This window comes from Sorex fumeus, unplaced genomic scaffold, assembly GCF_029834395.1.
Source record: "Sorex fumeus unplaced genomic scaffold, SorFum_2.1 ptg000199l, whole genome shotgun sequence".
Classification (NCBI taxonomy): Eukaryota; Metazoa; Chordata; class Mammalia; order Eulipotyphla; family Soricidae; genus Sorex; species Sorex fumeus.
The window spans coordinates 2,160,686-2,173,218 of record NW_026606256.1 but is presented as its reverse complement, the minus strand read 5'-3'; the positions used below and the strand labels follow the sequence as shown (position 1 = coordinate 2,173,218).

At 64.6% G+C, this 12,533-nt stretch overlaps 1 protein-coding gene across 2 annotated transcripts in view; it reads right to left on the bottom strand.

Moving 5' to 3' along the window:
* Positions 1-12,320, bottom strand: part of CLIP2 (CAP-Gly domain containing linker protein 2) — a 32,391-nt gene extending 20,071 nt beyond the window's left edge. For both annotated transcript variants that reach the window (XM_056108191.1, XM_056108192.1), the window contains exons 1-2: positions 12,140-12,320; positions 3,238-3,791 (exon numbers count right to left, since the gene is read on the bottom strand). In XM_056108191.1, coding sequence (XP_055964166.1) covers positions 3,238-3,791; positions 12,140-12,257 — 672 coding nt within the window. In that variant the 5' untranslated portion in view covers positions 12,258-12,320. The remainder of the gene's footprint in view (positions 1-3,237; positions 3,792-12,139) is intronic.
* Between the last annotated feature and the right edge of the window lie 213 nt (positions 12,321-12,533).

Below are 12,533 nucleotides of genomic sequence, written 5' to 3'. Positions count from 1 at the left end.
AGAGGGACACGAGGGTGAAGATACCCCGTCCCCCATCCCTCCTGGTGCTCCCACCATTCCTGATGCCGTCAGCTCCAGTTCTCATGGCTCTCCGGGGGTCCTGGGATCCTGGGAGGGCCCCGGGCCTCATCTGTAAATTCCCTCCTTCCCACCAACGCTTCTGACACTACAGAAATATTTTTCTCTGTTTTGAGTCAAACCCAGCGGTGCTCAGGGCTGACCCCTGGCTCTGCACTCAGGGATCACCCCTGGCAGTCCTCGGGGGCCCCTATGGGATGCCGGAGATCGAACCCGGTTCAGCCGCGTGCAAGGCCAGCGCCCTCCCCTCTGACCCGTGGCCGGATTCCTGCGGCTCCTGTCTGTTCTGTCCTCTGGCGTTTCCGAGCGTGTTCAAAATCCCTAATTAAAACCCGCCCCACTGCTGCTGAGCGCCGGGCACACCGGATTCCTATTTCCTTTCTCGGTTTTGGTTTTTGGGTCATACCCAGCAGTGCTGGGTCAGGTGGGGGTGCAGCTCTGGGGGGCTGTGGTGCAGAGCACAGGCACGAGGCGGTCCTTCACACAGCTCCCCGCACGACCCAGAGGACAGTCCCGGCCCCAAGGTGGCAGTGCCCCCCGGGACCTGACAAGGACCCAGGGGTTCACCGGTGAAACCACTTGGTCCTCCTTTTTTTGTTTTTTGCTTTTTTGGGTCACACCCGGTGATCACAGGAGTTACTCCTGGTTCCTGCACTCAGGAATCACTCCTGGCGGTGCTCGGGGGGACCATATGGGATGCTGGGAATCGAACCCAGGTTGGCCACATGCAAGGCAAACACCCTACCCACTGTGCTATCGCTCCAGCCCCGGTCCCTTTTTTCTTGACTTCCAACTCGTGCCAGCTGGGTTCGAGCACCAGGCCCTCCTGGGTCCCTGGCACCAGGTGGGGGGCACCCACAGCTGTTCACAGCCCTGGAGGTGCAGTCCCGCCCCCCAGAACCTTTCCCCTCCACAGCACCCGGAGACAAAAGGGCTGCAGCGGAAACACAGGGTCCCAAGGGCGTCGGACCCGCCCACCCGAGCCTTCAACCAGGCATGAGGTCTGTCCTTTTTCTGTTTTATCTTTTCATCTAAAAATCAATAGGCGGGGCTGGGAGATCACACACGGCCATCCTGCCGGCTCTACGCCCGGACCAGGTCTGGTTCTGGTACCACACGGTCCTCTGAGCTTGCCCTCGGCCACTCCAGGGAGCGAGGGCCCAGGCCGGACACCCCCGGGCCCTGCTCGCAAGCCCAGACCGTGGGAACGAGCAGAGGCAACACCGGGTCATCCTGGTTCCCCCAAAGTGCCCAGTGCACAGCTCTGCAAAGGGAGGCTAGGGACAGGATGGTTGGGGCTAGTCTCTGCTGGTGCCCCCCAGCCAGCAGGGCAAGAGATGAGAGGGGGGTCAGCAGAGCCAGGACAGGGAGGGGTCAGAGACTCCTCCCCAGGAAACTGAAATGGGGGCTTGGGGAGGGGACAGCACCCGCCTGGCCCGGTGGTAGGGACCCAGAGACACGGTCCAGGCAGAGTTGAGCTCGGGGCCTGCTGGATCCCCCAGAAACAGGATTTGAAAGGAAAACCGAGGGAACGGGGTGACAGTACAACATGCCCGGCTGGGTTTGATTCCCCAGCATCCCATAGGAATCTCCGAGACTGCCAGGAGTGATCCCTGAGTGCAGAGCCAGGAGCTGGCCCTGAGCACTGTTGGGTGTGGCTCTGCCCCCCCGCAAATAAAATCAAAGGGAAAGTTAGAGCCCCTCATGCCTGCCCCGTGCCCACCAGTGCCCTGGGCCCAGCCATCTCCTGCTCCTGCAGATACGAAGGGGGTCTAGGCAGGCCCACAGTGGGGTGGACCCCCCTGCTCCTCCCCACCACCCCCAGCCATGGTCAGGGCTGGTGAGTCACCCCTGGGTTCTCCACCTCCTCGATGATGGCCACCCGGCTCCCAGACACTCACAAGCCCCACCCCCCCAGGCTGGCACGCCCAGAGTCCGGGCAGTGACAAAGCACCTTTGTGTCTGCCTGCCCGGTGCCCAATAGAGTGGCCCCTCCCGGGTGGCCCGAGGGAGGAGGGAATGAATGAATGCATGAATAAATGAATGGGGAATGAATGACGGGATGGGCCCAGCTCGCTAAGGGATCCCCCCAGCATCACAGCAGAAAGGACACGAGCCTGGATTTCCCTGCAGTGGCCACACAGTGGCCTCGGGCACAGCCCAGTGCGGCCCAGAGAGTGGGGTGGTGACCTCTGCGGGAACTGCTGGGGGGGCGAGGGGGTGGGCCGTCCCTGAGCCCAGTGCTGTGGCTTTGTGCCACTGAACCAGCTTCCTGTAGGGTGGCCCGCTCCTCCGGGCATGTGGCCACAGCAACCCTGGGGGGGGGGGGGTTGCTGGCAGGGAGGTAAGGGTCCATTCTATCCCCACCCAGTGGCACAGAATTGGCTTCAAGGGGAATCTTCTTCAGTTGCATAAAGCCTTCCACCACAATGCCCAGCCACAATGCCTCTATGCCGTCTCCCGCTTCTCTGCCACTTGCTCCCGCCCAACCTGGACACAGGCACGCCCCCACCCACTGACCTGAGCACAGGGTAACCCCAAGCAGGGCCAGGCCTGGGGTCTGCACCCCGACTGGGCCGCCGCTGTCAGGGGGGGTGGCCGTGGGCCTGGCAGCAAGCCCCATGCAGGGCTGCTACTAGGATTTTTTGCTTTTCCTGGCAGTGCTTGGGCTGGAGTGATAGCACAGTGGTAAGGCATTTCCCTTGCACACTGCTGGCCTGGCCAAGCTGGGTTCGATTCCTCTGCCCCTCTCGGAGAACCCGGCAAGCTACCAAGGGTATCTCGCCTGCACGGCAGAGCCTGGCAAGCTCCCTGTGACGTATTCGATATGCCAGACACAGTAACAACAAAGTCTCCAATGGAGACGTTACTGGGCCCGCTCGAGCAAATCGATGAACAACGGGAGGACAGTGCTACAGTGGCGGTATTTGGGGGGGGGGGGACCATATGGGATGCTGGGAATCGAACCCGGGTTGGTTGCGTGCAAGGCAAACGCCCTCCCCGCTGTACTACCGCGCTCCGGCCCCTAAAGTGCTCCTTTTTAAACAGAACAATTAAGGCTCAGAGAGCCTCAGGGTCCAACAGCAGGAAGTCCAGAACCCCCTTGCCCACCCCCCGGGACGCTGGGGTCCTGCTGCGGGCGGGCGCATGGACACTCACCAGCACGCGGTCCCCCAGGCGCAGGTCCTTGTCTCCGCGTTTCACCGAGCCGCTGTCCGACAGGTTGGAGCCCGACTCGTTGCCCGTCTTGCCCGCGCTGCCCAGCACGCTGTCCCGCAGCGGGAGGACGCGGCCGCCGGGTGGCGGCGTGGCGGTCCCCGCGTGCAGGGACAGGTTCTGCGCCGTGAGCGACTCCACCGAGTGGCCGTCGCTGCCTGAGCCCTCAGCCGCCGGCTGGCGCGTGAGCTTGGACGGCCGCGTGAAGATGCCGCGCAGCGCCGGGCACTCGAAGTAGCGCACGCCGCCCACCGCGCCGTCGTTCTTGCCCACCGGCTCGTCCAGCACCACGCCCGCCCACTGGCCCGGCGCGAACTGCGTCTCGCCCAGGTACTGCACCACGCCGGGCTTCACGCCGTTCACCCACACGCGCTCGCCCACCTCCAGGTCCCCCAGCGACTCATCGCCCACCTCGGCCGCCTTGGGGCCCGGCCTCTCGGGGGTGGGGCCGGTGGCCGCGGGGCCCAGGCCGGGGGCCTGCTTGTGCAGCGGGGAGCCTGTGAGGAGAGAAAGGGGGACAGTGGTCAGGGTGGGTCCTGCTCCGGGGGGAGGGGCTCCCCTCCCCACTCCTCCCCCAGGGCCCCAGAGTGCACTGGGGGGTCACTGAGCGAGCCCCCAGGAAACCTCTTTGCCCCCAGGATGCAGGTTCAATCCTCAGCTGTTGGCCAGAGACCCGGGTGGGGCTCAGATCCTGGGGAGGTCTCTGTGCCCGCCACAACCCTCCTCCGCTACCTCTGGACCCCACAGAGGGCCCCCAGCCTCGTCCCTCACGGCTGCTCCCAGCCAGACACCCCGGCACAACCTCTTCGTCTCTTTTTGCTTTTGTTTTGGGGCCACACTCGGCGCTGCTCAGGGCTGACTCCTGGCTCTGAGCTCAGGGGTCACTCCTGGAAGTGCTCAGGGTCCCTGTGGGGTGCCGGGGATCGAACCCGGGTAGACTGCATGCAAGGCCAGCATCCTCCCCGCAGTGCAATCGCGCTGACCCAGAGCACCCTGGTCACAGCACCCACTCTGAGCAGGAAAGGGGGGATTCCCAGCAGAGAAATGACCCGAGGGCCCCTGCTCCAGGCCCCGAGGCTCAGAGAGGTCAGGCCTGTGTCCCAGGCCACACAGCAGAGCCAGGAGCCTGCGAGGGGTCAGCAGGTTACATGGGGCCATTCACAAAAGGATGAAGGGGCCGAGCCGAGAGCAGCCGCCTCCCAGGAGCGAGACCCTGAGTCCCATCCCCGGCTCAGCAGGCGTGGGCTCCTGTGGTCAGGCCCCACCAGGACCCGGCGTGCCCAAGCCCAAGTCTCAGTGTCCCCATACTGTCCGTGGGAGGCCTGGGGGCTGTGCTCAGCTCGGCAGGCAGGAACCAGCCAGGCACTGGGGGCTCGGGTGTCCCCTGAATGGGGGCCTGAGAGCTTTTCTCCACCAAGATGCCACCGGGCATAGCCCCCAGACCTGCCCTAGGCCCGGGCTGGGGACACACATTGGCACGGCTCGCGTGGAGGCCTGACGAGCTCCAACTCCGGGACTACACTCAGGGCGTGCAGGCAGGCGGGCCCAGGTCAACCCCCAGCACCACGTGGTCCTCTGAGCGCCAGGCCTGGCCCTGCTGGACCTGGAGTCCTGCACGCCTCCATCACAGCCAGGTCACCCACACTGCCTGCCTGCTCCGCCCCCGCCCTGCAGGGTAGGAGACAGCCACCCCAGCAGGAGGGGACCCCAAACGCAAGGCAGGCTCCAGCAGCATCTGTCCCGAGGCCCTGTGAGGACTTTCCTGTACCCGAGGTTTCAGGATAACTGCAGTGCCGGGTGACATTTGTCCCTCCCTGTCCACCGTCCCTGTCCCTCCCTATCCCCCCATCCTCTCCATCCCCCATTCCACCCGCCCCTACCTGTCTTTGGCTGACAGCACCAGGGGACCCCGGGGGCTATTACTGGCAAGAAGCTGCCCCTCAGCTGTCCCCTCGCCAGCTGCCCGCCAGGTCATCTCCCGGCTTCCATCCCCACCCCTGGGTCCCAAGCCCGGGCCAGCTGTTTCAACAGCTGCAAGGCCAGGTTGTGGCTATGTTGTGCACTCCCTCCTGGGGCCCGGGACTACCCGGCTCAGACCCCCGACTCCCGCTCGGAAACCCCCGAGACCTCTCCCTCCAGGGCTCTCCTCCAGGAGAGGAGACAGCAGCTGAGCTGCCTGGGCCGGAAGCTTCCTGGAAGCCCTGCCTCCCCCATCCCCGGGACAGTCTCCACCGGCCTCCTCTCTGTCTGCCTGGGTGAGGCCACAGTCTGTCACTGGGTGCCCGCAACGCTGTTCGCCTCCAGTGGCCAACACAGATGAGGACAGACCTCCCCAACAGTTTCTTGGTGCTATGCTGGGACCCAGCCGCCCCGAGGACCCCTCGCAGTGGCTGCGACACCATCTGCAGCATCTGGCAACTTCCATGGTGACGCTTCCAGCCCCCCTCAAGGGGCCACTGTCCAGGTCCAGGGGGAGGTGATGAATAACCACCAAGACTGGGTCCCTTCATGTGCCTGGTGCCAGCGGTCACTATTTCACCGGAGGGCACAGAAGTGTGGCCGAGAATTGTTCCAGGAGCCCCAAGCATGGCTCTGGGGACAACTCTGCCCCTACAATCATCTTGTGGCACATGCAGGTGCCTTTTACCATCGGTGACGGCTGTGTCTCAGGGTTCAAATCTGGCTGACAGAATCCCACACACTTGGGGCTGGAGCGAGAGCGAGAGCACAGCGGGGAGGGCGTTGGCCTTGTATGCGGCCGACCCGGGTTCGATTCCCAGCATCCCATATGGTCCCCTGAGCACCACCAGGAGTAACTCTTGAGTGCAGAGCCAGGAGTCATAACCCCTGAGCATCGCTGGGTGTGACCCAAAAAGCAAAAACAAACAAAAAAAACAAACAAAAAAAACCACCACAAAAACAGTATTTGGTTTACGGATCTACTTAGCTCGGGGGCCACACCTGGCAGTGCTCAGGGGTCACTCATGACACTGAGCTCAGAGATCATGGCAGGGTTTGGGGGAGCAGATGGGGTGCCGGGGAACTGAAGCCCGGCCGGTTGCATGCAAAGCCAGTGTTTTCCTTGCTTGCGATCTCCGGCCCATCTCCCTCGAAAGCGATTTAAAAAGGGAAAAAGGAGCAGCTGTGGAATCAGGGCTCAGCCCTCAGTTTCCTCAGCTGCCTGCGAGCCTCGGTTCCTGCCGTGTGGGTGCTCTGTGGGAAAACAGGGTAGGGCAGGGAGCAGAGGGATGGGGTGACGGGACATGATGGCACTCACTGACACCAGAGACAGAACAGCAGATAAGGCGCTTACCCTGCAAGCAGTCCTCCCGTCTGAGCCCCCGACACCACGAATGGTCCCCCCAGTCCCACAGAGCTAGAAGTAATCCCCGAACATAGCCTTGGCGTGACCCGAACAGGAAAATGCATTAAAAAATAATAATAAAGCAACACAAATATTGGGAGGCTATCCAGCCTACTGAGATGCTGGTTCAACCCCTGGCCCTGAGCACCCCCGGGTGTGACCCCAGAACAAACACCAAAGGGCTGGAACCCAAGTTTGGTTCTGGACCTCACGTTGCCCCACAAGCATCTGGTACGGGCCAAGCGCTCAGTCATGTGGCCAGCTTAGCCCAGGTCCCTGAGCACTGCTCAGGAGAGTCCCCTGAAACAGGCAGACTGAGAGGAGCTTTGCAGGGTCCACGAGACGGAGGCAGGGACAGAGCCAGTGGCCAGGGCCACCTGCTGTCCAGACTAGGGCGGAACTGAGCCCTGACTCGGCCGCAAGATTGACCGCCAGGGCTCCCGGGAGTCCACTGAGCTCAGGCCTCCCAGTGCTGTGCTGTTCCCTGGCCGGCCCTTGGAAGGTGGGAGCTGTGACTTCTAGACTCGCCATGGGAAGGTGGGCCCATGTGAGGACAGGGCCCCCCACCCAGCTCCCCAAGCTCCTTTCCTCCTGGTCCACGCACACAGTCAGGATGCCTACATGAGCCCAGTACATAGGGGGGCCCCTGAACCCCTAAGCCCATCCTCCCCAGTGCTCTGGGAGGGCTGTGGGGGCGCCCAGAGCACTCGGGGCCCCACCTCAGCCTTTCTGACAGTGCCTGGCACACACCACAACCCCCGGGAAGCTCACGTGCCCCCCACTCAGATCACCCTGACTGCAGAGGGGCCCCATGCGTGGGTGTCCAACCAGCCATTCCAGGCCCCCGTTTCAACCACCAGGCCCCCGTTTCCCCCACCCCCGTCTTCTCCCAAAGCAAAAAGGACCCAACCGAGAAGGGTGCCCCCCCATTCCTACCTCTCCCCCCGAGCCCTGACCCCACATTCCCGGGGGCTGGGGAGCGGGAAAGGAGGAGCAGGCGCCGGGGCTTACCCTGGAGCGAGCAGAGCCAGCTCCCCATGGAGACGGTGCCACTTGGGGTGGGCCGAGCACCAGGCCGGCGCAGGGAGCAATCGATTGGCTGCCAACGTCAGGGGCTGCATCAGGCAGCGGGACCCGCCCCCCGCGGGAAGCTCCGCTCCCCCCACGCCCAGGCCATTAGGGAGTGGAGGATGTGGTCAGGGGCGGCGGCGGAGGCTGACCTTGAAGGAGCGGGCACTGCAGGGGCGAGGGGCTGGGCCGGCTCAGCCAGGCAGGGCACAGGTTCTGGGAAAAGCCCCTCAAAAAGTGGGGAGCCCCCGCCCCAAAGCCCAGGAGCAGAGAAGCACCAGAGTCAAACCACACCACAGAGCTGAGGTGCAGCAGGGCCGCTGGCCGGGACGTCAGCTGTTCCTGGCTGGCCCCCACCTTAGCACACTCTGGGGTGCAGGGAACAATGCTCGAAGCTCAGGGGTCCAGGACGGAAGGACTGGGGGTGGGGGGGACCGCAGAGACAGCGCAGAGGTGTCTTGAGAGCAAATGACCTGGGTTCAATCCCCGGCACCTTAAATGGTCCCCACTGAGCCTTGCCAGGAGTGAGCCCTGAGCACAACCAGGTGGGACCCCCAAAACCTTAAAGAATTAAATGAAAATAAAGTGTTCCGGCTGTGGGGCCGGAGCAATAGCACAGCGGGTAGGGCGTTTGCCTTGCACGCGGCCGACCCGGGTTCGATTCCCAGCATCCCATATGGTCCTGAGTACCGCCAGGAGTAATTCCTGAGTGCAGAGCCAGGAGGAACCCCTGTGCATCGCCGGGTGTGACCCAAAAATAAAAAAAAAGAGGGGGCCGGAGAGATAGCACAGTGGGTAGGGTGTTTGCTTTGCATGCAGCTGACCCGGGTTCAATCCCTGGTATCCCATACGGTCCCCCAAGCACTGCCAGGAGTAATTCCTGAGTGCAAAGCCAGGAGTAACCCCTGAGCATTGCTGGGTGTGACCCAAAAAGAAAAAAAAAAGAGTTCTGGCTGGACTGCGTGGGCCCCAGGAAGGCACAACACAGGGGACCCTTAGCAAGTGGGCCCCTGCCCCAGCCGGCATCTGCGAGTTCAAGGGTCCCTGGCCACAGGAGAGCCGGGGCCCCAAGGATGGCTCATCACCCCCACCAGCGTGCAGGACGGGGCTGAGTGGGGACCCCAACTCCCACGCGGGGGACAGGACAGACGGATGAGGACATGGCGGCGTCAGACCACTTGTGGCCCCCAAACTCTGGGGAGCTCTGCTGAGCTCTGGGCCTTCGCTCGCTCATCTCGAACACGGGGTGCAGGGCTGACGATGAGGGGGCTGGCGGACACTGCCGCTGAGCCCCCGTCTCCAGCACTGTCCCTCCTGGCTGGGCCATCGAGGTGGGCCACAGAGCGAAGACGGCCTGGCCACCACTTGGGGGAGCAGGAGGGTGAGAACAGCGGGGACCCGGGCTCAGTCCTGCACCCGGCAGCCCCACATCTTCCCCACCACCCACCGCTCCGGGGTGGTCTGGCTGTGTTTGAGCCCAGCAGGGCAGAGGGACCCCTCCCCCAGAGACTCCCCCAACAGTGCCTGGGTGGGGGCGGGGGACGCCGGGGCCGGAACTCGGGGCCTTGGACAGGCCAGGGCCCCCCACATCCTGCCTGCACCCCAGCGAGCCCAGGCGGCATGGACCCTGCCAGAGGCTCCGGGCGCTCCAGACACCATGGCCGCACCCCTGCAGTGGAGGCCCGAAGCCTGTCTCTGGAGCAGTTCCAGCACCCCAGGCCCTCGGCCTGTCTGGGTCAGGGGTTCCCGGCACCCTCCCGGCACCGGCTGTGCAGAACCTCCTGTCCCCAGGGACAGAAGCAGCCCACAGACCACAGTGAGACCCCAGACCACCTCCTGGGGTGAGACCTGAGTCCCTGAGCACCCCCTTCCTGCCTGCTGTTCTGTGTCCCAGCTCTGGAGCAGACAAAGCCGCCCATGTCCCTGGAGGCGGGGGTGGGGGTGGGGGTGATGGTGGTGGCAGTGGCCTCTGTCCAGCCCGGCCGGCACAGACCCTCTGCCAGGGCTGAGCTCATGTTTGGGCCGCGGCCACCATCCGGGCGCCGAGCACAGACCCCAACGTGCCCCGGCACCCCAGCAGGGAGCCCCTCCCCACCCAGACACGAGCCCCCAACCCCCCCGGGGCAGGAACAGAGCAAGTGGGGCACAGAGCTTCTCCCTGTTGGGGCTCCTGGCCTCAGCCAGCAGCTCCACATGTTGTCCCCTCCCCCTCCCCAGCCCTTCCCCGGGAGAGCGTGGGATGGCGGGTTCAGAGGGGGCCGGAGGAGGGATGCGGGCACAGCTGCAGCCACAGACACAGACGTTGTCCAGAGTCCGGCAGGCAGGAGCTCCTCAATCCCCCCAATCCGGGACAGCCCCACCCGCCCTCGGGCACCCCCACACGCCACAGGGCTGGAACCCAGCAGCGGCGCGGGCCCCCTGCCTGCCAGGACGCCTATGGCCCTCAGAGTGACCAGCCAGCTCAGGGAGGCAGTGAGGAGCTGGCTGCAGGGGTGGGGGCCGGGCAGCGTGCAGGCAGAGGATGGCCCGGAAGGTCACGTGGGGGGGAGGGGACAGGAGTCCTTCCTACTCACGGGACCATAAGGAAGGTTTATCCTGCTGGGGCCTTGATCCAGTAGAGAAGACAGTCAGGGCCAGGCCTTTCTCTGGCCAGTAGTCCCAAACCCACTCCCCAGTATCCCCCCCAGGCTCATGCTCCACCCACCCAGGTCCCTTACCCAGGTTTTGCCTCCACTGCCTGCAAGGTCCTACCCCTTCCCCTCCAGACTCATGCTGTCTCCTCCAGAAAGTCTTCCCTGACTACCTGCTCATGGGGGGAGCGGGGGGGGGGGGCGCAGTGGGCAGGGGGGAGGGCCTAAACCATCCCACAGTGTGGATGGTGAGTGTGGACACCCTTGTCCAGGGGCACTTGCTTCCTTATGCCTCCCCACCCATTCCCCCAGTGCCCAAGGGATGGGAACAAGTTCCCTGCCCCCAACAGACAGGCACAGAGCCCAGGCCTCCGCCCCATCCTCTCGGACCCCACTTCCCTGCTGCCTGTGCTTAGAGCTCACTCCTGCTTTAGGGCCCCAGGGCCCATGCTGCCTCTCCCACTCCCTCTCTTGGGGTTCCCCCTCACTGCCCAGAAACGCTCCTCCTGGGCATCTGCCAGCCTTGGCGGGGGTGGGGGGGTCCACCCAGACAGGCCCCGAAGCTTCCTCACCCTTTCCTGCTGTGCCGGGCTGTGTCAGGCTGTGTAGGACCCAGGTTCTGCCAACCACCCGGGCCCTGGGCTCCCCCCCAACCCCTTCCCTGAACCCACCCGGCGGGGCAGGGGGAGGGGTGTTGGTGAGTTGGCTTCAGGCCCTTCCTATTGTTTCGCTTTGTGGGAGGCTGGTGTCTCCCAAGCAGTGCTGGGTGGAAGCTGGAGTCTGGTCCCTAGCAAGCTCAGACTCCAGAACAGGGACCGGATTTCTCACCCCAGAGTGGAGCCAACTCCCGGTCCTTGAGGCGGGGAGGGGGCCATCCTGAGAGAGGCAAACAGGCGGCACTGCTGCCTGGGGCCTGCTGTAACTGGTACTGATCAAAACACACTCAAGGGGCCTAAGCAATCGCACAGCAGGGCTCTTGCCTCGTGTTCTGCAGGCCCGGGTTCAATCCCCAGCATCTCATAGCCCCCCGCCCTGCCCACACACAGCACCACCAGGTGTGATCCCTGAGCACTGAACCAGGAGTAAACTCTGAGCACTGCAGGGAGTGGCCCCATGAGACGAAAGCCCCGGGCCAGGAGTCCTGGCTAGGGGAGCTTGGGGAGGCAGCAACACCCCCACATCCCCTCAATTCCTTTTAGCCAGGATAGCTGCCCCGCCCTGCCCCAAAGCCCCGCCCCCACCGATGACCCCGCCCCCACCAGAGTCACCCCAGCCCCGAAGCCCACCCCTGAAGCCCCGCCCCGCTGTCATTCCACCTCAAGTCATGCCTCCACCAGAAGCCCCGCCCCTTGAAGCCCCGCCTCCATCGGGAGCCCTTCCTCAGAAACCCCGCCTCCATTGGCCCCAGGAAACCCAGAAGCCCCGCCTCTGTCAGGTGCCCCGCCCCAGAAGCCCCGCCTCCATCGGCCCCAGGGACTCCAGAAGCCCCGCCTCTGTCAGTTGCCCCGCCCTAGAAGCCCCGCCTCATTGGCCCTCAGGAACCCAGAAGCCCCGCCTCCATCAGGGCCCTTCCCCAGAAACCCCGCCTCCATTGGCCCCAGGGAATCCAGAAGCCCCGCCTCTGTCAGTTGCCCCGCCCTAGAAGCCCCGCCTCATTGGCCCCAGGAACCCAGAAGTCCCGCCTTTGTCAGGTGCCCCGCCACAGAAGCCCCACCTCTGTCAGTCACCCCCAGAAGCCCCGCCCTGGAAGTCCCGCCTCCACCGGCGGCCCCGCCCCACGCACCTTCCTTGGAGCCGGAGGCCGTGGCCGTGGCCGAGGCTGACCCAGTGGACGTCCGCCCTACCGGGCTCGAGTGCTTCCCGCCACGGCCCGGGGGCTTGAGGCCACTGGGCTTCTGCATGGTGGAGCCACACGCTGGGTGGACAGGGGTCCAGCAGGTCACGTCCTCCCTGACATTGTCACTCACCTGCAGAGAGAGAACGGGAGCGGCTGTGAGCGGGACCCCAGCGTCCAGGCGATCCCCCAACACGTACCGCGGGGAGGCAGGTGCTGCGCGAGTCAGAACCAGCAGGTCCTGGGTCTGCACAGCCGTGGGCTCGGGCCAGGTGGTACCACCAGCCCAGGGAACCTGGGCGCCCTCCTTGTCCTGCCCGCCCTCCAGACCAGCCAACACCAC